Source organism: Chionomys nivalis, chromosome 6, assembly GCF_950005125.1.
Source record: "Chionomys nivalis chromosome 6, mChiNiv1.1, whole genome shotgun sequence".
NCBI lineage: Eukaryota > Metazoa > Chordata > Mammalia > Rodentia > Cricetidae > Chionomys > Chionomys nivalis.
In genome coordinates this window covers 93,516,984-93,542,240 of record NC_080091.1, presented here as the reverse complement: position 1 = coordinate 93,542,240, position 25,257 = coordinate 93,516,984, and the positions used below count along the sequence as shown (strand labels likewise).

Sequence of the window (25,257 nt, the reverse complement as noted above, 5' to 3'; positions counted from 1 at the left end):
CCGGCTCATGAACTCTCAAACCCAGCCCCCTTGCCTCGTGTGAATGCTGGTTTCTCTGGTGGCTGGTTCCTGGGCAGCCTAAGCAGGTTCTGTCATGTCCCTCTGGGCACAAAGAGAGTCTGGTAGTGCTTGGCAGGGACGCTCGGGCTCCCACCTCATCTTCTCCCCACCTGATCAAGTCCCTGTCTAGCTGTCGCTGTACCCAACCTGGCTTCGATGCAGCCCGACTACCCCCATGTGGGGCTCACTATCAGGATCGAGACTCAAGATGAAAAAGTAATTTGCAGCCTACTGATGGCCGGCCCAGTACGGAGAGGCCACTGATTGAGTTTTTATCATATGCCACGAGATTAATTTCTGTTTTCCCTCCTTGCACTTGCAGACATACCACACAAGCTCTGAGTTTACTAACTAGGCTGAGGTCACTCCGAAGGATCCCCATCCAGCTCTGCCCCACTCTGAAGCCCCCGTGAGCATTCAGCTTGCATCTCAGTCGCAGGAGCTTCCTGTTCGCCAGACCAGCTTCAAAGTCTTCCATGAACTCGAGAACTTTACCCTCTAACATTGCAGTTTTATTGCTTTGACTATACATCACAAATTGCTTTCAAAAATGACACATGCATTGGAGGCATGAGGCATGCACTCTAGCGCTGAGATGTCTCCCCAGTGGTTGTATTTTTTTAAGATTTATTTATTATGTATACATTTATGTATACAGTATTCTCAGTATTGTCTGTATGCCTGCAGGCCAGAAGAGGGCACCAGATCTCATTACAGATGGTTGTGAGCCACCATGTGGTTGCTGGGAATTGAACTCAGGACCTTTAGAAGAGCAGGCAGTGCTCTTAACCACTGAGCCATCTCTCCAGCCCCCTTGTCACTTTTGTTATGAGACAGGGTTTCACTAAGTCATCCGTGTTGGCCGTGACCTCTTGCTGTAGCCTAGGCCTTGAACTCACAATCGCCTTGCTTCAAATTCCCTAGTAGCCTGTGCCTTTTAAGGCAAAGCTTTCATAGCTGCGCTTTATACTTCCAGACCACTTCGGTTCAGAAGAGCCACATTTCAGGGGTTCGCCAGCTTCATGTGGCTGCCACACTGGATGGCACGGTGCCCTGTACCACACTGTGGGCTTCTGGAGGATGGAAACTGCCTGGTTCATCCAGGTAGTAGCCTGGGTCTTCCATATGGTGGTGTTTCAAGTGTTCGATGACTAGCCAGGACACACTGATGAGGTCATCTTATAGATGTTAAATGTGCTCCCCTTTTCACGGAACAGAGAGTTCTGTATAAAGTACAAAAATCTAAAATCCTTCCAATACCAATAAAATGATGGTCTTATCAATGAGAACTTGAGTCTGTCTAATGTCAGACCCTGGGTACTTACTATTCAACAAGGTACACACACCCACAATAATTGTCACCCAAGGGGCAAAGGCACTCAGACAAGCCATAAGGAAGGAATATAAATTTCCCAAGAACACATTGCAAAATATTAAGTGCCACTGCTGGTCACAGGTTGTAAAAGAAACAGCTTATTCCTGCCTGGCTGCTGTTAAGGAATGAACGAGTTTATCTCCACGTAGACTACAGCCAGGAAACAGCTTCGTGCACTAGATAGAGATGCAGATCTTTCTGGAAGGCAGCTTGAGAAAATGTTTCCTAAGCCATAAAAATGTTCACAATACCACACCCAATCTTCTCTGGACTCCATGAACCTTAAAGATGACAGCTAGGAACACAGGGGCCTGCCTCTACCTCCTGATTGCTGGGATTAAAGGTGTGTACAGCCGGGGTCGGCCTGGAGGTCTATTTTTGAAGGCAAAGATTAAAAGGGACAGATTACACAACAAAGGAAGGTTTCTACTCACAGGTTCATCTCAAACAAGAAACTAGAACTGATGGATTTCCAGTTTTTGTTAAGCAACATTGCAACAAGCTGCATGAGCCAGGACCTTTCTCATACGTCATTATATTCATTACGTGTTTTATAGTTTTAATCATGTGCACATGAAGTAGAAGCATTCTATCCACGACACTATCCTCACTCTGAACTGTAGTTTGTTTTCCAAGGACACCAGCAATGCCTAATGCCAATGCCAATGCAGCTCTCAAAGGCCAGCTCACCCATCACACAAGCAGTCACGTGGTTTCAGTGTGGTGCACTGGGGATCCCCCAAGGGTGGAGACTGGGCTCTGAGTTTGTCTAACAAAGGAGACAGAAAAACATTCTCAACTCACAAGAAATGTACTTGAACACCCAGGCCTCAGAGAGACGACGGGATCGCTGGTAGGTTTAGGGCAGGGATCCCAAAGCACTCAAACCAGGCTGCTATGGCTATGTTCTTAGCACTGTTTCAGTGATATGGACCAGGCGCCAGGGACTTCAGAAGCTAGGCTATGAGAGTTGGGATCATCTCTTCATTTCGTATTCAACAAATTCTTACATATCTAGTGGCTTAAACAGATCAAACACATGAGCTTATAGTTCTGGAAGTCACAAGCCTCAACTCTGCTTCACGGGGCTGAAGTCACGACATTAGCAGGTGTGGTCAGGACGTGAACCCTCATCCTTGGCGGTTAGTTTGGAAAGGCCACTTGCATTCCTTGGCGCACAACCCCTCCCTCCCATCACTGCAATTCCTTGCTTTCTGTGATTGAATTTCTTACACTTCCTTTGATCTCCTGCCTGTCTCCTAAAGCCCTGTGATTACTCGGGATTCTAGAGGTAACAGGATTATTTTCCTATCTCCAGGCCCTTAACTCAGGCATAGTAGCAGTGCCTTTACCGTATAAGGTATCATTAGTAAGTTCTGGGGTCTGTTTTTCAACCTACGACAGTAGCAGGCACTGGAAGGGTCAGAACCTGAGCTGAAAGACAAAACAGAGCTGGAGTGGAGAGGGTACTAGAATTTATGAAACGTGGTCTTGCCCCACCAGGTTCAGTAGCTTCCTAGGGCAAGAAAATCCATTTTCTCAGTTTTCTGGATGCCGGAAGTGAGGCCATAAGGCTTCCTGCTAGTCACCCCTTTGCTGTGTGCAGGGTTTTTCTCTTTTGAAATGGTCTGGTTTTGTAGCTCAGGCTGACTCCCCTGTCAAGGCTGGGATTGCAGGTGTGGGCCACCTGCACACACTCGGCTCACACTTGTCCTGTGTTTCCATCTTCTCTGCTCTCCAGAACAGCAGCTCCTTTAGGCTCTTGTTTACAGTCAGTCACTTCTTCAAATGCAGACTTACGGCCAGGATTGCAATACACGAATGTGGTAGGTAGGGCTAAGCCTCTGCCCATAATAGGCTCAGACTTAAGCCAGCTCAGCTAAATGTTGGCAGCTACTGCAGATGACAACACAGTGCCTAAGGGCTCCTACCTGGGTGCCTGAAGGATTCCCTGCAGCTCACCTGCATAGAGCTGGGCCCTCTCCATCTTCTCTGCAGGCAATGCTGCTAACAGAAGCTAGCTAAGCATGCATGACCAGAGGAGCATAAAGAGACTGAGCCAAGATGGGGTGTAGGGAATGGAGGTTAAATTGGGATTAGCAGGGTACAGCATGATGGTGAAGCCCTTTAAAGTCTGGTGGAGACACTGAATGCTCAGCAAAGAGCCAGGAGAGGGAGAGGTGGCACTACAGTGCCGGACTGTAGCGATCCTGTGAGCGCCATCTCATCCCTGCCTCACCATTGCGATGTAGGAGACTGTCCGGGCTGTAAGGCTCTTTTACCTATTTCTGTGCCACCCACAGGCTCAGAAGTGGATTGGGGCAAGGGTCTCTCTCCAACCAGCACATTTCTCAAGGCCAGGCCAGCACCCTAACCTATCATATCAGCAAGCATCCTCACACCCGGACAGCCCTTGGATGGCTGCTGAACTCCTGCTCAGCATGAACTTGGTTGACTCTGTCATTGTTGGAGCTTATGGCCTACTCCATCTTTGTTCCCATCTCTCTTCAGCCTTACTGCGGAAGAAGTGGAAGAGCCTGAAAACAACTGAAGTCAAAGCATCTTTAGGAGAATTTGTGACTCAAGCATCTTATTTATCACAAATACTGAGACTTTCATCAACTTTACGACTCACTACTGTGAAACTCTCATCAGCTCACGGAGGGAAACGAGAAACAACTGACATTCATCCCTTTCAGCTCTGACTGAAGCCACTGCTAACAGGCAGTTGTCTAAGCATCTCAAGATTTCAGGGCTTTTTTTTTCTTGCTATTAGTGTTTGGAGATAGAAATAAACAGTGATTTAAATTCTATTCCAACACAGTCAAAATTAGATAAAATCTAAGGAGACCATGTTATCTTAAAAGTAGAAAGAAAGCCAACATTCCCATCCTGAAGACTGGCTGTTTAGATGTCCGGGTTCTTCCCTGAGGCAAAGAACTGAAACCCAGGGACAAAGAAAGGCAAGACTCAGGAGGTAAAGACAGGCGGGTTCTCCAGCTTGAGAGACCCGGGCTGGTCTTTCACGAGGTGCCTGGATCCTGTCCCCACTTCCCTTTTCTCTATCTTCCCATCACCTCATCTCCTGAGCACAGATGTCCCCTTTGGCCCATGAGATATCAACCCAGCTGCAGAGTGGGGCCGTCTCTCCATAGTCCAGCTGCTGGGTCTTCTCGCTCTGACCTTTCCCCTGATGCTCCTGTTAACGTCTCCTTTGCGGCTGTTGAGACTTGCACAGCTGCTACTGTGTGACATCTGAACAGAGTGCAGCAGGAACTCCAGTCACGGCCTGGACCCCCAGGCTCATCAGTGCCTTGTGCTGTCGCTGCCGTCAGTCACGTTAGCAGTTCCCTCACCCTCACTAACAGTGGCTTACATCAGGTGGCATCTGTTTCAGTGTGATAATTAATAAAAAAGGAAAAAGTCAAGAGCACAGATTGGAAGACATACTGGTGGGGATGGAGAGATGGCTCAGCAGCTCACTGGCTGCTCTTATAGAGGACACGGATTCAATTCCTAGCACCCACAGGGCAGCTAGTACAGCTATACCTCCAGACCCAGGGGAGTCTGATGCCTTCTGGCCTCTGTGGGCCCTGCATGCATGTGGTACATAAACATACCTGCCAACAAACACCTATAAATAGAAAATTTTTAAAATAGGAGAAAAAACGTATTATAACACACAAAAGCTGGGCTGGAGAGGACTCAGTGCTAAACAACACTTGTTCTCGCAGAGGAACTGGGTTCAGTCCCAGCACCTACAAGGTGGCTCACACCCGTCCTTAACTGCAGTTCCTAGAGATTTGACCTGCTTTTCTGACCTCTGTGGGCATCAGGCACACACATGGTGCACACACACATGCACACAAAACACTTATCCTGAGTGACAGGGATCTGGAAGGGACGTCCTGAGTGATGGTGGCCCTGGAGGGAGTCCCGAGTGACGGGGATCCGGAAGGGAAGTCCTGAGTGACGGGGATCCGGAAGGGAGTCCCGAGTGACGGGGATCCGGAAGGGAGTCCCGAGTGACGGGGATCCGGAAGGGAGTCCCGAGTGACGGGGATCCGGAAGGGAGTCCTGAGTGATGGGGATCCGGAAGGGAGTCCTGAGTGATGGGGATCCGGAAGGGAGTCCTGAGTGACGGGGATCTGGAAGGCAGTCCTGAGTGACAGGATCCAGAAGAGAGTCCTGAGTGATGGGGGCCCTGGGGTCGGGGCTGGGAAATGACTTGACCTTACTCAGGTTTTCTGGCTGCTTCGACAGAAACATGATAAAAGGGCAATATGGAGGAAAGAGTTCATTTATGTAATATGTTACCATCCTATAAACTATGCCTGCCCAAGATAAGGAAGGAATAAACACACATCAAAATTCCTATGTCAAGGCTGATATGAGAGTCACATCCATAGATACATTAGGCGACAATTTTATTTGCTTACATTCTTTTACATCCACAACCAGGATGGCTTCTTGAATTCCAGCTTTGGCAGCGAGTAATGATCACAATAAAAAATAGTGTGCCCCAACTTAGCACTCTCAATGATAAATAAACAAAGCATATGGTCATTTTCCTAAGTCATGAATTCAGATTAGTTACACATCAAGTCTTTTCCTAAAGTTCCTGAAACTTCAGGTGAGAATAAAGAGAGAGGCTGCACCAAATGCAGCGGGGTCTACCTAACCCCAGGAGCCCCCGGGTGCTGTGACGGGGGGAGGGGTGGGGGGGACACGACGACATCTTGCTAGGTGACAGCTGCACTGGACACTCTACTCACACGCTTCTTGCTTCTTAAACAGATTGCTCAGACAAATGTAACGATGTGGTCTCAAGCCCTGAGTGTTTTAGACATGATTTTCTTTGCTAGGATGGAACCTGGAGCCTTGGGCATGCTGCACAGTGGGTCAGCATCACTCTACCTTCGAGCTACAACCCAAGGCACTTCGATTCTGTGAGACAGAGTCCCACCATGTCACTGAGTGCCTCTGACCTCGTGGTTCTCTTGCCTTTGCTTCCTGAGGGTACCACCAGGCTCAGTTTCACTTCCTACTCCAATATTTTCATTTTTTTTGTTTCTTCTGTCTTTTCTTTCCACAAATTCCCCAGGACGATCCCTAGGAACAAGAGTATTCCTAGGGTGCGGTTGGAGGTAAATTTGTCCCAGCAGTCTTCGGGTCTGTGGATGTCAACAGTGTATATCTGAAAGAGAGAGCACAGCGTAGGCGGAGCAGGCAATCTATTCAGGAGAAGACATAAGTTATAGGAAGCTGCATTACACCCAACTATCTTCTAATGCGGAAAAATCAAAACATTTCTTACTGGGGAATCACTCGTACTGTGTTCTAAACGCTCTGGCTAGGGTGTGAGAATGTTTTGAGAAGCAATCCATTGCTATGCTTGGTTCTAACCATAGGCTGGACTCCTCCAAACAAACACGAAATACTCCATGCCCAAAGCTGACACCGCAGCTGGAGACTGCACACGGCTTTCTGTGATGAATCAGTCAGGATACAGGTGTTCCTGTATGCAAGCTCCTTCTGGCTATGTGACTAAGACAGACATGACACACATGGAAATTTCATGTTTCAGTTTGGGTCCCATTTCCAAGACATACATTATATACATGCGAATATTGCAAACTTTTTAAAAAAAAGTCTAAAACCAAAGCTTTCTGGGCCTATGTACTCAGGGAAGGGACCCTCCACCTGCCCTTGAGCACATGAACTCGTCGGCCTCTAAAGCACCCTTGGGTTTCAGCTTTATTTTCCACAGCAGTTTCTCAAATGAGGAAAGTTTGATTTGAGCAGAACAACTTCATTCTGCAGGGTGATGAAATCTCTGCACATTCCTGGCTCTCACTCACTAAATGAGGAAGACATGTCTAGGTTACTATGACAACCAAAGATGGTCTATCCAAATGCTTTTGACTCCCTCCTGTGCTCACAAGGGATCCAGAGACCCAGATCTATGGCCAGCCACCTAGATCACCCACGTTCTCTTCTCCACACCAGCCCTGTAGATGTGGCAAAAAGATGCATTCAACCTTCCATCCTTCCACCCTTCCTTTCTGGACAAGGTCTCACTGTGTAGCTGAGGCTGACCGTGGATTCTGAATGAATCCTTGCATCCCAAGGATTATAAGCACCATAAACCACATTCCTGGCTGGCCTCAACTGTCTCTTTTCTATTGGGCAGTCCGCAGACTCAAAATCAGGACTTCCTTTCACAGAGCAAGTTTCAGGATAGCCAGGGCTATATAGACAGATGAAGGGAGGGAGGGAGGGAGGGAGGGAGGGAGGGAGGGAGGGAGGGAGGGAGGGAGGGAGGGAGGGAGGGAGGGAAAAAAGTGTACTGAGGACTATAAATGCAATTTAAAATATCAAGTAGCCCACACACTTCTTGTAATACTTATAGAGACTTGTATATTCCCCCTCCTTTACCATCTAATACTTTAAAGTATACTTTCTATTTAAACCAGACAATTAGTAGATGACTGTGGGCCTTGTAGAACCAAGTTCTCAGTTCTTGGGGATTCTGAGACTTTCTGTAGAAAAAAAGATGAAACCCTGAAGAATCACAAATCCTAGCATTTACAGTGAGGATCATGCAGGTGTAATCTATGTCAGACCAATTCTGTTATGCATGTCACTCAAGGCCTGCCTATATGACACATGGTTCCCAATAATACGTATAGAACACCATCTAAATACATGTTCATCATTACCTTTTTATCTTATTCAAAAAAAACTATGCAGCACTGTTTCAGAAAGCACCCATTTTTCAGTCACTGACTGATCACTTTACAAGTTCCTTACACAGGTTTTGGCATAAGCCTGCAGCAGCGGAGGAGCTGGGATGCTGGGTGAGCAATGCAATCACAGCTGTTTTCTAGTGGACTCAGTCCGGTCACCTTAGCATTTCCTGCTGGTTCTGTTGTTGGGGTCTCGCTCACAACAGGCAAACTCTCTAACACTGACCGGCACCTCCAGCCTGTTTTCATCTGGAGATCAGGTCCTACTCAGTGGCTTAGGCTGACCTTGAACTCACGCATCCAGGCTACGGGGCCCATGCTTTATCTGGCTGGCAGTGATCTCCACACTAATGGAACTCATGATTGTTATGGTTTAAATTACATTTGTGTGTGTGCACATGCACACATGCCTGTGAGTGTGCTAGCACATTTGTGCGCCACAGTGCGCGTGTAGGGGTCAGAGAACTCAAGGGAGCTGGTTCTCTCCTTCCACTGTGTGGGTCCTGGGGATCAAACTAAGTCCATCAGACTTGGTGGCAAGCACCTCAACAGATGAGTGACATGTCTGGCCCTATTTTACTATATTACTATTATTTTAAGGTTTATCAGTTTGCTTTTGGAGTAGCAAAAAATCTAATTTTTTCCCCTAAATTGACAAGGTTAATTTTATTTGCTTCATTTATTTCGGTTGTTTTGAGATGGTCCAGGCTGTCCTAGAACTCACTATGTAGACCAGGCTGGCCTCAAACTCACAGAGATCCTCCCGCCTCTGCCTCCCGAGTGCTGGGATTAAAGGTGGGCACTATTCCTAGAAACGCTCATTTTCTGAAATTGAGGAGGGAGAAAAGTTCAAAGCAATACAAGCCAAGCAGTTTGTTTCAGGAAGTTCCTTGCCTATTTATCAGTGGTTATTTTGTTTAAATATTTTAATAATTTATAGTAAGGAAAACTGAAGGGAAAGTAATGAATGAAAAGATCAAACCTGGTAAGCCAGGTGGGCTCCTACTGCAGCCACGGCAGCATAGTAGGGGAGGGTCTGACCGCTGTTGGCGCCAGCCAGGCTCAGTGCTCCCAGCATGGCGGTCCCAAAGCCACTGAGCCACTTCCTGGTGTTCTCCCTGAACAGCAGTGCTGTGGACTTCAGGCCAATCAGAGCGTCATCTCTTTTGTCCTAACACCAGGAATAGGAAAACGTGTTTTGATATTTAATTCAGTAAGATGGAAATCACAGTTCTCAAGCATTCAACTTAGCCTTTCTAATATATGTACAAAGTCATACAGCTGATCCTGCTTTCCAACCAAAGAACACACATGTTAAAGAACACAGAGCTACACCACAAGCTATAGAAAACGAGAGACTCCCAGCACTCAGGAGGCAGAGGTAGGTGGACGTGTGTGAGTTCGAGGCCAGCCTGCTGGGCACTGGTATTTGAAGGCATGCACCACACCGGGGCTGGTCTTTGTTCCTCCAGAGCTCTCAGTTCTCAGTTTCAGTCTCGCTGGTGTCACAGATGCAGGAGATGCTGCTCACTGCATAGCCACACCCACCCACTCTCCACTCAGCCCAGCTGACCCCTTCATGTGGAGCTGGGCGCTGTAACTGTCTCCTGTAACCAGCACCCACACATACTCACAGAATTAATAAATAAATCTTTTTAAAAAGTTTGTAAGTAGCCGGGCGGTGGTGGCGCACGCCTTTAATCCCAGCACTCGGGAGGCAGAGGCAGGCGGATCTCTGTGAGTTCGAGACCAGCCTGGTCTACAAGAGCTAGTTCCAGGACAGGCTCCAAAGCTACAGAGAAACCCTGTCTCGAAAAACCAAAAAAAAAAAAAAAAAAGTTTGTAAGTATAACCTGACTAGACACACAAGTAGTAACTAAATGTGGTAGGGAATGTACTAACCATTTCATAATGTATACGTATGATACAACATCACTTCATACACATCGAGTATAAACAATGCTTATCAACTGTGCTTCAGGAATCAAGAAAAACAACAACAGACATCCCAAACAAACCACACAAGGAAACACTAGAGCTGTAAGGAAGTTTGTGCCTAAGTAAATACTCTTTTAAAAAAAGATTTATTTTCATTATGTGTGCATGCTGGTGTCCATGTACCTTCCATGTGTGTGGGTGCCATGGAGACCTGAAGGGGGTATCAGATCCCCAAGAGCTAAGGGTTACAGGCAGTTGTGAACCACCAGGTGGTCCTCTCCAAGAGCAGCAAGTGCTCTCAATTGTGGAACCATCTCTCCAGATCCCTCAAAACACTATTCTTGAAATTTTACTATACACTCATATGTATGAAGTGCTAATGATGATAATATAATTTATAATTGTCAAAACTCAGTAACAGCTTAGTTTGCCAAACAGACATATCATTATATTTCAAATCGTGATGCCATTCTAAGTCAAGGGACTACTAGGTATATTCAAGTGACAATAACAAAGAACAGATAAAAATATATGGGGATGGCCAGAGATGATGGCATATAACTGGGACCCAGCATTTGAGACTGTGTGGAAAGGCCCAGGAGTTCAAGGACAGCCTTGTGCCTCAGAAACAGTAAGAAGGAAACTGAAAAGAGGGAATGCATTGCCTGCACACCTCACGGTCTGCCTGATGTGCTGACGAGAGATCCAGACAGAGGTGAGAGAAACTGAGTACAGAACTTGGACACCATCTGGGCTTGAATTTCAGCTCTGTTTCCACTACCCAGGGAACCACGGGAAGTTACTTATTCATAAAATGGGGACAGACAAGATCCTTTCTGTGCAGGCTGTTAGAAGATTAACTTAGTTTTTGTAAAATATTTAAAAGGGTGCCTGGAACATAGTAAATATTATTTAATGCTTGTGAACAAAACAGAACAAAGCAGCTGAACTACAGAGTAAACTAGTGTAAAAATGAGCACCAATGTTTTGTTGGATAAAGGGAGTTGGGGATGGTTTTCTTTTTAGGGAACGATCTCCTTTGTCTAACGTTAAAGTCACCGTGCAGATCTGTAATCCCATCTCAGAGGAGAGGCAAATGAACCAGGAGCGCAAGGTCATCCTTGGTTACACAAGTTCAGGGCCAGCCTGGGTAACATGAAATGTTGTCTCAAAAACCAAACTAGACAAAGAAACAAACAAAAACGGCTCTTAGAAACCACAGCAGTTACACCAAAGTTCAGAAAAATAGATCATTTCTTTACCTGATGGGCATAAATAGTATCATATATCAGCGTCCACATAACTCCAGAAAAATAAAGAGGCAGGCACACAGCTGGGTCACAGGAACCCTTGACAGCAGACCATCCAAGTAATGCACCCCAATTAAAAGTCAGGCCTGCAATCGGAGGAAGCAGAATGTACGTCAGCACTACATATGAACATAAGGCGGCACATGTCAAATGCTCACTCCAGTCAGGCCCTGCTACACTGCTCTGTGTCCTTCGCAGAATCTCCTCAACCTCCTGTGGCTGGTTCTTATTTGTACATCTTACCAAAAAAAAAAAAACAAAAAAACACAGGCACAGAAAGTTTAACTAGTAATTAAAATAACATACCTAATAATGTACCTAAGAATAAGGTACCTAAGAAGTTTGTGCCTGGCAGAGCCATCAAACTGCGAGTGCTGGAGTCGGAATGCAGACATACCAGGCTCTCTCTACCTCCTGGTAAGCTATGGGAACAGAGTACAGACAACACTCACTCTGCTCCCTCAGCCTCGGTGAGGTCTGTACACACATCTGTGCACTGACAGAGCCTACATCGACCTGCAAGGCTGATCACCTTCTAAGCTGCAGGCTAGAGGCTCAGCCCTCTGTGGACACCTCTGCCCACACAGCTCTCAAAGTCATTCTGCACATATCTATCTTTCCCTTTCCTACAGCGTCTGTCCCCACTCTGAGCACCCCTCCTCTCCTGAGAAAGCACCACATCCACATCTGCCACACCCACACTCTACTGCCACGTCCTGCCTGTCTCTCGGCCTCCAGCTCCTTGAAAACGGCCACATTTATCGTCTAAGTACTTGGTGCAATTCCTACCTGGCACAAAGTCCAAGTAGGGACTCAATGAATGTTTAGAGTAAGTATACTGGCTCCATTTGTGCCAGGCACAAACATTAGTTTGAAAATAGATTCTTAAACTTCTCCTACCAAAAGATTTCCAGACCTGCTGGAACATTACCGTCTATCCTAAAAACAAAGAGAGACTCTCCATGAGGGGCACACACTCCATCACAACTTTTCTACAAGTCAAGTCCTCATCCCTTCATGAAATCTCCCTGATTCTTTTCATTTACTAGAAAATGGTTCATAGAAGTAGAATCAGCCTAGGAGTAGTTTAGAGTATCCTAGAAAAGGATAGAAAAGTCTGGAAGTAGTTTCTGACCTGCCCACCTATCTGCCTACCCACCCTCCGTATCTCCCATCCACACAAACACTTTCTGGAGCGCTTGTGCTCTGTAACACCCACGCTGGGCTGGGCGGCAGGGAAAGATGCTCCTTAGTCGCTCACAGTTTACTAATGTAGAGCCAGAGAGCTGCAAATACATTCCTGCCAAAGTTTCATAGAGTGGGAGCTGTCGAAGCCATCGATTTTCACCTTGGTTCGCCCACAGAAGTTCATGTTACCTCACTCCCAAACTCCTTAGGATACCTTGGTTAACCATCATTTTATGGCATATCTAGGATTTTAAAGGCACTTAAGGAAAACAGTAATCTTGATAATTTTAACAAATAGTTAAGATTTCCCAACCAATAAAAATAACTAAATTCCTTTGAAGTATAAAAATTTATTCTTCAGAAAACTTGACAACTGGCCTGATAATCACAGACATGCACACACCCATGCAGGATATAAAAACATGGCAGGCACTGTGAAGGGAAATCTTTCGCTGTCTCATCTTACCCAAAGCTAACTGAGGCCAAAACGTGATTCTCTTCATCAGTGGGTAGGTGACGACAAGAAGTAAGGACGCTGCGCCCAAGGCTATGCTGGGAACAGAAGCAACAGGACTAAGGGCATCGTTAAAAATCAGTAACCATTTTCAAGTCATCAGTATCCCTAATTGCAAGGTATTTTTGTCTTAAGTAATATTTTTATGAAATTCTTTTCTAGAGTTTGCCTTTGCCTACTAGAGACAATGATTCGAAAAGCATTTTAAATGTCACAAAAGAACCAAACAAAACAACAGCTAACACACACGGTACTTCCATGCACTAGGTACCATTGTAGTGCTTCAGTTCTGTTCATTCTGAGCTTCACTAGGCAACAAGAGGTTCCTTCTGCAGAGGAAGGTGAAGCACAAAGAAATTAAGGAAGAGATTGTTGGTCAGCTCATCTGTGGGAGACCAAGGTTCAAACCTTAAAGCAATCTGGCTCCAGCATCCTGCCAATTTAAATGACCATGTATTACTGCCTGTTCGAAAACCATAAGATGTGCAGTAAACTGTGCACGCATATGTGCACGCGTGTGTATGTGTGCACACACGAGGGATGAGGAAAGAGGCCAGCTTAAGATGTGCTCCTGAAAAGCCATACCTTGTTTTTTGACACAAGGTGTCTTATTGGAGATCTGCCTGTTTCTGCATCCCCAGTGCTGGGGACTGCACTTATATGGCAAATACCCCACCATGTGAGCCATCTCCCTTCTCTTCATGTGTCCAACAGAGGGTTCATCAGACCAAGGAGAATCCCTTTCATACATAGCATACATTACTTCTTAAGAAAGAAAATAGGCCAGGTGGTGGTGGCACAAGCCTTTAATCCCAGCACTTGGGAAGCAGAGGCATGAGTATCTCTGTGAGTTCCAGGCCAGTTTGGTTTGCAGAGTAAGTTCCAGCAGCCAGGATCACTTGGTGAAACCCTGTCTCAAAACAAACAAAAAAGAAAGGACAGAAGGAGAGAGATAGAGAGAGAGAGAGAAAGAGAAAGAAGAGAAAAGGAAGAAAGAAAGAAAGAAAGAAAGAAAGAAAGAAAGAAAGAAAGAAAAGAGGAAGGAAGGAAAGGAAAGGAAAGGAAAGGAAAGGAAAGGAAAGGAAAGGAAATAGGAAAGGAAAGGGAAGGGAAGGAAGAAAGAAAGAAGGAGAGAGGACCTATTCTCCACAGAGAGCAATACTTAGCGGGAACACTCTGTCACCCTCTCTCCTTACTCAGGAGCACTCTGAGAACAGCCATCTGATGCTGGGCCTATTTAGACTGACCCAAGAAAGGGCCCTCACACTTTTCTCTTCTGCTACTTATATTAGTTACAGACTCTGGGAAAGACACAGTTCCTCTTTATGTTAACTGAGCCTAACCACTTCTGCTTCCGGTACTCAGCGGTTACAGGCCACAAAAGTAAAACTATACACATACCTATTGCTGTTTACACACAGAACTCGGGGATGGGCCTTGTGTCCCATCAGGAGCATCTATAGCAAACACTAAAGGTGCTTCAGAACCAAGCTGGTCTTCTCACTCCTTCGCTGAAGCGTCCCCGAATCTCACAGCACAGTGAGTTCCTTTACTCTTCTTAACCCATGAATAGATGCTTCACAAGAATTAACAGATTTGTAACAGAGAGAATTCTACATCCCACATTTTCTGATCCAGAGGACAGGGTTTACACATAACTGTGCAAGCACTTCTTCTGTACCTGTAGTAGTTCAAACACAGGAGAACTCCCAGTGCCAAGGTCAGCTGTCCCCCAAGGAAGACGAAGGACTGGAAGATTGAAATGTCTCCAGCGGCAATTGGGCGATTTGCTGTTCTCATAACCTCAACAAAGGAAAACAGACACCTTAACCTCATACACCAATTCAATTGTTCGTTTAAACATTGATTAATAGACAGGTCCATGAGCTGGCAGGATGGTTCAGGGGGCTGGGCACCCGCCTCCACGCCTCCTGACTGGAGACAGAGCCTCAGGCCGACACGATGGAAGGGGAGAGACGCTTCCTCCACTTTGACTCCGACTGCTCTCATGCAGTGCTTACTTAACCCATACAGAGAAGTACATGCTATTTTAAAACTAAAGTGAGGGCTGGAGAGATGGCTCAGAAGTTAATAACACCAGTTACCCTTCCAGAAATCCTGAGTTCAATTTCCAGCAATCACATGGTGGCTCACAACCATCTATAACAGGATCCAATGCCCTCTTCTGGCGTACAGGAGTACACACAGACAAAAGCACTCATACATAAAATACCTAAGCAAATAAACCTTTGTAACACACATACAAAGTCATTATTTATACATTCATACATATATACATACATACATATATACATAGTGAAAGACCCGAGGCAGGCACTAAAGCACAAATATTAACAGAGCAAAATCAAAATTTGAAGTACTATCGAGAACAAAAATCATGTGTTTAAATGTTTGACGTGGCTTTTAAAGGGCAGTGTTTGTCCCACCATCCCCACCCCATCCCATCCTTAAACACAAGGTGTCTTCCTGATCTTGATGCTTAGTCACTGATCTTGATGCTTAGTCACTGAGCTCAGCAAATACACTGGTCCTGCTTCCATAGGAAGGTGGTAAAATGACTGGAGCTCTCAGGAGAGAGGGAACCTCAGCAGGTTGCAGATAAGGTCAGCGCCCTGTTCTAGGATGGTAAGCACTACATGAGACGTGAAGAAAGATGAGCTGAGTTTGCACGTGGGCGTGGTTGGTTTTGCCACACTCTGAATGGGTCTGTGCTATCGGACTGACTATGCTGAAATGATGAAGGTAAGTCAGCTGGAGAAATGTGGATGGCGCTGTTAAACACGGGGATCATGGCTGCTGCTGATTCTCCCTCCTGAAATGTGACTATGTCAAATTCAAACACACATAAAGATTATAATCATAATTTTCAATGTTGTTAGAAATTAAGAACTTTAGATATGGGATTACAAAGCCTCACATTCGAGACTATGTTTTTAACCTATTGTTTGCCATACAATCACTTGGATAGTAAATTATCACCCCGGTATCAACGAACACACAGAAGCTGTATTCCCCAACAGCAATCCACTCTTCATTCCGTTCATCAGCAAGTTACTAACTACTCAGTGCATTAATCAAACCCGAGCCATAAACATGTCCTTAGTGATGGATAACACTGTAGGAAACAGGGGTAAAGACTGCAACTAGGCCTTTAAGAGACAGGTGACATATTAAATCCCCAGGCAGCAAGCACCATCTCAATCGATGGGAAACACCTGCTCAACACCTGAGCTTTGTGAATGCCATTACACAACCAGACCCCTAGAGGAAACGGAAAAGGTTGGCTGGCTTGATTATCTCTTAATGAAGCTTTTTCTCTGAGATGACTGCAGTTAAGAAATGGAGCTGGAGAGATGGCTCAGGGGTTAAGAGCACTGGCTGCTCTGCCAGGTTCAGTTCCCAGCACCCACACAACAGCTCATAACTGCCTGGAACTCCAGTTCCAGAGGATCTGACACCTTCACACAGACATATATGCAGACAAAACATGAATGCACATGAAATAAAAATAAATTGTTAAAAAAGAATATGGAATTAAAAAAAAAGAATATGGAACTCCCATATACCTGTATCATCCGTTCCGTTAATGACATCCTGGGAAACTTGATGGAACCAGAATTTTGATGTCAAGACAGACAAAACCTACTAAGATTCCTGCTCCAAGGACCTCCATTTTCCCTGGACGTCACTCTCTCTTCCCTCTGTCACTCCCTGATTCCTATAGCCGCACAGAGTGTGATCCGTTCAGGCTTTTCCTTTCTCTTGACATAATCCCGGGAAATCCACCCACACTGTTGCATGGATCATTTTGCTGTTGCTGCAGTTTTCCAGAGCATAAATGCATCATGCATGGTCTACTCACACAGGAAAGAACTACTGGCTTGTTTCAGTTTGGACCTATAGGTAAAGCCACTACATTCATATGCAAAATGTCATGTGAACATAAGCTTTGTTTCTGTGGAGGAATGCACAGGCAGCCGTGAATGACAGCTGTGTGCCCACAGGAAAACAAGCCAGGTACCCCCCGAATAGGCGATATGTGAGCCGCTCTAGGCAGCATTTAGCGCTGCCATTGTTTTCCGTTTCAGCCATCCTGATAGGTCTGTAGTGATACTTTACCGTAGTTGAAATTTGTATTTAAATCAAAGCTAATGATGTACGTGATTCTTGCAATCTTGGCATCTTTCTATTGGGATGGCTCTATTCATGGATTGATTAGATTTTTATTTAGCACTTGGCTCTGAGAATTTTGTATACTGGTATCCAGGTAGGTATGTGGTTTCAAAATATTCACCAGTGCATACTTTAATCCTCTTAAAGGGTCTCCAACATATCTAAATTGACTCTGGTGAAATCCAATACAGCAATATTCCTTTTTATGAGCTGTATTTTCAGCATTTCTCTTCCACTGTACTCAAGAGCTGCAGACTGTGATACATCTTACTGTGGATTGCTTACCATGATGACAGCACCCACCTTCCTGAAAACTTACACAACGTACACTTGCGCCCTTTGCCAAATTTCAGACATTCAGCTGTTATTTCTTCAGGTATTTTTCAGTATTTCTTACTTGAAACCCAAGCATTTTATGTGTCCCCAATCTCATTTATTTTATTTCATTATTTTATGTTTATGATGTTTTGCTTGTATGTACGTGTATGGATCACGTGAGTGCCTGGTGCTTACCAAGAGGCCTGGAAAGGGCTTCAGATCCTCTGAAACTGGAGTTTGTGAGTTGCCATGTGGGCACTGGGAGTTGAACCCAGGTCCTCTGGAAGAACAGCCAGTGCTCTTAACCACTGAGCCATCTCTCCAGCCCCTCTACTCTCATTTTAAACTTGTTTTAGTTGGGCTATTGACACCACTTTGGTCAGGGAGGGACTGCGGGTGCTGCCTAATTATTTCCAGGTGGAATTAGAAGCGCACATCTGCTCCTGAGAAATGGGCCTTTGTGGGTGCTTGGTTTGTTCTGTGCCTATTTGTGTCCCCAGCCTGCTGGCCTCTTCAGTTCCAAGACTGAGATATGCGAGACAAAAATAACACAAAAAACTAATTACCACGCTCTTCCGGGGTGCCCGGGGCTCTGCCGCCTTTTCCTCGCCAGTCGGTTTTGTTGTTTTCTATGTGACAGTTGGAGTTTCGGGCGTACTTAGTGGGAAGGATAAAGGACAGCACATGTGGTCCCCTTCCTGGAGCACAAGTCAGATTACGTGAGTGGTTACAGTGTGGGGTTGTCGCATGCTTTCTAAGGCTGCTCGGTCACATACTGTACCTTTTCATGTCTTCTTCAATGTGTACTTCCCAAGCTCAATAGTCTTAGACTAGTTCTGAGGGTAACTAAGAACAAAATCCTTTCTGAATATTCAATCTCAAATGTTCACTTTTATAAACAGCACATGGTTGCTCACACATGTGCTAATTTCTAGCACTGGTTTTCATCTTCTATAAGCCTTACACTGAGCTTTAAGAAAGGAATGCTGAACTACTTTAAGTACAAATCTGAAGTCTCATTTATAACAATATGCAGAACGAAAATGATCCAGGAAATATCAACATTCAAATCAGGTTTTCATTTGCTGGCCAATCAAACAGCCACAGCTGTCTGCATGGCACGGAGATGCCCATCACATGGTTTCTGCCCACTTCCATCCCATCCTGTTCCCGGGAAACACACGCACGCACACAGGAGGGGAGTTAGAGACAACTGTCCACTTACAGTGCACTTCTGTCTCACAGTAGGAAACTAACAAGAGTAAAACAGCCACTTGTGAGAAGTGTATTTTAGTAGGTGAGCTCTTGTGATAACACTTGTTGGTGTATAATTTAAAACTCATACACTCAGGGTCTGGTATTTTCCACTTCTTAGTTTTGGTTCATGGCCGACTCTGGGTAACTGGAACTTAAGAGCAAACAGAGGGCAGGGGCTTTGGTGGAGCCGATGCTAATGCCTGCCTTAGTCATTTAAACTAAGACCTCGAAGGAAGGGATGACTTATCTTTAGACGTGGAAAGGTTCAGGGTCAATTTCTAGCTGTCTCTCCTACCTTTAGCTCCTCCATTCTAAATTGCCTGTAAAACTCCAGTACACATCCCTGCTCCACTCTTCTGCTGGAGGGAAGTGAACTGCCCTTTGCAACAGTGGTTAGTAATGGCAGACTTCAGTGGTATCATGTGAGGTCATCATGGTGTTCTGCAGAAATGAGAGAAGCCTCCGTTCCTTCCCAGGGTGAAGCTACCTTTTTATCGAAGTCACGGTCCCACATGTCATTAATAGTACAGCCCGCTCCACGCATCAGAATAGCTCCAGTGCCAAAAAGTGACAGCATGTACCAGTCAGGAAAACAGCCTGGTTCAGCGGCCAAACCAATGCTCCAGGTGCACGGCAAGTACAGCAGCCAGGTTCCTAAACAAAACCAGAACCACACGGAAAACAGAAACGGACACATTTAAATCAGATAATTGCTTCACTTTCTTAATCACTGTTTTGGTTTCCGCTGCTGTGACAAATACCATGACATGTTGCAACCAGGGAAAGGGTTTATTGGGTATGGCTATCCCCATCACAGACCATCACTAAAGGGAGGCAGGGCAGCAACCTGGAGGCAGGACTGATGCTTACTGGCTTGCTCAACCCACTTTCTTCTACCACCCAGAACCATCTGACCAGGGTGGCACTGTCCCCAGCAGGTTAGGCCTTCCACATCATTAATCAAGAAAATGTCCCGGGCAATCAGATGGATACATTTTCTCAGTTGAGGTCGCCTCTTCCCAGATGACTCTAGCTTGTGTCAAGTTGACAAAAATACCCCTCCACACACACACACACACACACAAAATCAAGTACACAGCACAATCACCACATCCCCCAAAAAAGTATAATCACAGTAAAACATAAGACAGGCCAAGGCCTGGAATTACAGCACTGGGGAGGCTGAGGCAGGAGGACCAAGAATTCAAAATAATGGTTCCTAAGCTACAGAACACCCAGAGCACAGTGTAGCAAGACCTTCCTTGGCCACAGGCCCATATTACAATTATGAGCTCACTTGCTGAGAGCCTGTAGTGGTCCCTAAAGATGAGGCAGCTCTTGCAGACCAAAGTCAGGAGACCACCACGGGTAAGGGATATAGACACTAAAGTATCTGAAGGCTTAAGTCTTAATTTCATCTGAAAACAAGGAAAAGGAGCATCTACCTCACTGAGTTTTATATTAAGGCCAACAGTTATGAAATCTGAACTTGGGGCTAGCGTAAGCTACACGTATTCTGCCAGTCTACGGGCAGAATGGATTTACCAGCTTATATTAAAATACCTACAAACCCGGGCAGTGGTGGTGCACACCTTTAATCCCAGCACTTGGGAGGCAGAGGAGGCGGATCTCAGTGAGTTCAAGGCCATATTGCTCTACAAACCGAGTTCCAGGACAACTAGGAATGCTACACAGAGAAACCCTGTCTCAAAAAACAAAATAAAACTAAAAGAGACGTAACATACATAAGTACAGTCAGTTTTCTCTTGTTTTTAACTCCTGAAGTAATAATATTAATGTTCCTTGAGCCCCTGTCATGTGAAGGCACTGATTAAAGCACAGAGGATGTTTGGGAACTCCAAGTACAGGCAGCAAGAGCTGTCACAAAGCACTTTTGGGTCTGAAGGAAAACACCCCCACAGGCACTGGCATTTTTAACAAGTGGCTTTAGTGGACGGTGCTGTGTGGGAGGTGTAGAAGCTGCAACCGTAGAGGACAAAGCCTATCACTTTGTTTAAAGACGCGGCCCTTCTCAGTGTGCTCTGCTCCCTGCTTGTGGTTCAAGATGTGAGCTCTCGGCTTCTGTCTAGCCACAGCTTGGTGCCATGCTCCTCGCCATGATGGATCTAACCCTCTGGAACCACAGCCCAAATAAACCCTTTCTTCTATAAGTCGCCAGATCACGGTGTTTTACCACAGCATAGAAAGATAACTAATCCAGAGACTGAAAGACAGAGGGCAGGATTTACCCGAAGTCACGCTGGTTAAGATGGAGCTCTAACCCAGCAGTCTGGCTGCAGCTTAGGTCAAAACCTCTCAATTCCCACACCTAAATCTCAGCGCACACGGACATTCTACTGCTTCAGCTCTACTGACTCCAGGAACACTTCTGTCTCCTCTGTGACACCTTCGTTCCTATGGCTAGTCTGTGAAGACAGGTACCAGGTAGTGAGAAGCCAAATAGGCTACAGACAGAAATGTTTATTATGAAAGAGAAAAAGTCTCTGGGAGATGAAATAAAATGGTCAAATTTTGAAAGTGATGGGCAGAACAAAATGCCCGTGTAGACTGGGCCTATGATTCTCTAATTATATATATTTCCTTAAGACAACAAAATCACCCATGGAGAAGAAAAAATGACACTGCCAGTTTGGTGGAAAGAGTGCCACCTTGGTGAAACTTCCGCAATAATGCAGGCTTTGTGGAGCTCAGCAGTATTGTGCTGGCCTAGAGTTCCATCCCCGTACTGGAAAACAACAAAACTTTGTTACTGCCTTCTCAAAAAACACTAAAGCCTGATAGTGGTCTATGAAAGTAATAAAATATAATCCCACTACATAAAATAATAACTGTCTCACTGTCTCACAAGAAGAGGATTATAAATATCAAGCCAGAAATGCTACTGCCAGTTACTGCTCCTGACACACGGCTGGGGCCCAACACCATTGGTTGAGTGATTCTATCCTGTATCCATCTTATTTAGCATCGAAACACGCAAGCCAGCATTTTAAGATATTTAACACATAAAACTATAAAAACAATTTTCTCTAATCCCCACTACTATTCTGAAGTAAAAGTGGCTAATGCTAATAAAGCCACTAATAGTGCCCTTATACGCAGGAATGATTCAAAGTATCTATCATGGTATAGATGTTAAGAATAATTTTTAAAAAGTCAACATTAGCACTTCCCTTTTATAGATAAAGAAATGAAAGTGTAGAGACATGAAGTAATTTAACCACACTCCCTCCACTGAATGGAGAAGGGCCAAAGAGGTCTGGGTCTAAACTTGGCTCATGACCATTTTATAGAGTCCTGTTACATATACAGCCGCAGGAACAATGGCAGCTGTTGATCTTCCTGCATGCCTGTAAGTCTATCCTGTAGCTCTGTCATACAGAGTCTAAGAACAGAATTATAAAGTGCTTGTGTAAACCCTGAGCTACATAACACGCTAACAATTGCAGGTCTACCTTCCGTTTAGAGGCTTTTGTACTTTAATCTCTGATTGTTAAAATCTGGTGCCTGAATCCCAAACAGGAACGAACACATGTAAAGACTATCAAAAGCAAGGCCTTGCTGGGTGCGGTGCCACTCCAAAGAATGTGGCAAGCTCTGGAGTACAAAGCCAACAAGCCCTTGTCTCAAACAAAATGAAATAAAACCCAGCATGGTGGTGCACGCCCGAAATCCAAGCAATTGGGAAAATATGGAGGCAGGACTGAATTGAAGACTGGCCTCAGGTACATAATGGGACTCTGTCTGAAAACAAAACACCAAAACCCACACAAGGCCTCTTTGGGGAGGGGGGTCTGGATAGAAAAAGGTGGAATAAGCAATTTACACATTTGGATGTACTTCTAGACACTGAAACTGTATACACCAACATCGACATTGGCTAGAATTCAGCCTTCACCTCTTCCTGTTACCACTTTCTTCGGTCCAGCCTGTATCCCATTGTGTGGTTTTGCAGGCAGGCTATTTTTTTTTTTCAAGACAGGGTTTCTCGGTAGCTACATAGTCAAGTCTGGCACTGGCTCTTTAGACCAGGCTGGCCTCAAACTCACAGAGATCCTCCTGCCTCTGCCTCTCGAGGGTTGGGATTAAATGTGCGTGCCACCACCGTCCAGAGGTTAATATTTTTAATACACGACACGTTTTTGTTTTTTCAGAGCATATAGCTCAGACTGGCCTGCGACTTCAATCAGTCGTCCTACTTTAGCCCCTACAAGGCTGCATCACAGGTGTGAGCCACCACAACTGGATCTTGAAACTATTTCTCCAAGATCTCTTCACTCCTCCGCAGCACAGTGCTTCCCTTGGAGTGCTATTTCTTCAGTTTTTCAAGGACTGGAGACCCTTAGTAAGTTCTTTTTCTTGTGCATGACCTATACCAGAGATTTGTTTCTATACTTTCCTAGGTCATCAACTCTTTTCCAACCAGAAACAAGTTTTTTGAAAGCTGATAGTTTCCCTAGCTTTCTATCACTGGGGCCGAGTAAATTCCATTAGAGCTGCTGGGCTGCGCTTTAGGAACTCCGTGCATATGGAGTAACGTTGTATCACAGGTGTCAACAGTGCACACATTAGTAACCGACAGGCACTATGATGAGCAGGAGAAAAAAAAGAAGGGGGTCGTAGTAGAAAGAGATGATTGTGTCAATTTGACGTTTACAGGCAATCCGGAAGCGCGACACTGTCTGCGTCACAGGCACTAAATCTTTTGTAACCGGTGATGCAGGAAAAAAGCCTGGCACCAACTCTAGGTCCGAGTATAACGAGGAGCCTTGCTTTCTTCAGTAGTCTTACTAATGTGCCTTTGGGCCTTACAAGGTTGGCGGCAGAATCAAAAACTAATGAACGCAGAAATGCTCCAAGTCTGCAAATCGCCAAGCGTGGGTTTCGAGAAAGCAAAGGTACGCTAGATCATCTCCGAAGGGCCTCCGCGGAACTCATGTTTCTTGCTATCACTGTCCGCCCCCGGGGCTCAGGACAATCGGGGGTCCCTGGCTGAAGTCCTGACCACGACCCGAAGTGACCGGCCCCACGGGCCCACCACTGGCAGCCGGGGCCCCGCCCTCCCGCCTCACTCACCGATGGGTTTGTCCAGGCGCATGAGGCGCAGGTAGGGCTGCAGGGGGCGCGGCGCCCAGTTCACCACGGCCGCGGCCGACAGGCTGAGTGCGCGCCCGCGCGGCGCCCCCGGGGCCGGTACCCGCCAGTCCTGCGCGCCCCAAGCCCCTGCCGTGCGGGCCAGGGCCAGCGAGAGTCCGCACGGACATCGTCGCCACGCCGGTGTCACCGCCCTCAGGCCCCACGCCAGCCCTGCACCCCGCAGGCCCAGCATGGCGCCGAGGCTCGACGCCGCTTGCTGACGTCATCCGGGGCGACCCGCCGCGGGCGGGCGAGCACGCGCAGTGGTGTCTAACAGCCGTTAGCTAGCTGGGTGGAAACTCAACTGGCTTTACGGTGTAGCGTGTGTGTGTGTGTGTGTGTGTGTGTCTGTGTGTGTCTGTGTGTGTGTTGTGTGTGTGTGTCTGTGTCTGAGTGCGTGTCTGTTAGGTTGCCTGTATGTAGAAGTGTATGTGTCAGGTCGACTGCTTGTATGTAGCAGTGTGTGTGTGTGTTTTAGGCTGCATCCACATATGTGCATTGCGTGTATATGTGTTGTATGTATGTGTCAGGATGTCTTCATGTGTGTAGCAGTGTGTGTATTAGGTTGTTTGTATGTGGAAGTGTGTCAGGTTGCGTGTGTGCGCATCATGTGCGTGTGTGTTGTATGTATGTGTCATGATGTAGCAAATTCTTCTGTATATTTGTTGCTTTATCAATTCTTGTTTAATTTGCATAATCTGGTTTCCATACACCTTGTCTAACTGCGCTAATTTCCGTTCCGTTTCTTTTCTCATTTTTTGCATTATACCAGGTTTTCTGAAAAGTTTTCTTCATTTTTATTTTGGAGTTCTTTGATTGTCTCCATGAACTGTTTAATTTCTATGCAACATTACTTCACTTTTTGCTTAGAACCAGCTAGTTCAAGGTTTAAGCTTTTGGTTTCTTGGTCTTTTTTTGTTTTGTTTTGTTTTTCGAGACAGGGTTTCTCTGTAGCTTTGGAGCCCGGAACTAGCTCTTGTAGACCAGGCTGGCCTCGAACTCAGAGATTCGCCCACCTCTGCCTCCCAAGTGCTGGGATTAAAGGTGTGCGCCACCACCGCCCAGCGTAGATAAATCCCAACACACATGTCAGATGTGTTCCAGCTCCAGGGGATGTGACGCTCCTGTCCTCTGAGGGCACCTGCTCGCATGTGCACACCCTCCCCTCCCACATAATTAAAAAATAACAAAAAATATCTA

General features: G+C 45.8%; 1 protein-coding gene across 2 annotated transcripts; it reads right to left on the bottom strand.

Moving 5' to 3' along the window:
- Positions 1-5,851: 5,851 nt before the first annotated feature.
- On the bottom strand, positions 5,852-24,261 carry Coq2 (coenzyme Q2, polyprenyltransferase). Of its 2 annotated transcripts, XM_057772585.1 has the most exons (8): positions 23,998-24,261; positions 19,391-19,557; positions 14,816-14,937; positions 13,087-13,172; positions 11,385-11,518; positions 9,167-9,355; positions 6,753-6,982; positions 6,502-6,632 (listed from the first exon to the last, which is right to left on the bottom strand). In XM_057772585.1, exons 1-7 carry the CDS (start codon positions 24,248-24,250, stop codon positions 6,776-6,778), a joined length of 1,158 nt encoding a protein of 385 aa, XP_057628568.1. In that variant the 5' UTR covers positions 24,251-24,261; the 3' UTR covers positions 6,502-6,632; positions 6,753-6,775. The 2 variants fall into 2 exon arrangements, with proteins under 2 accessions (XP_057628569.1, XP_057628568.1); XM_057772586.1 differs by lacking the exon at positions 6,753-6,982 and having other exon boundaries at positions 5,852-6,632.
- Positions 24,262-25,257: the final 996 nt, after the last annotated feature.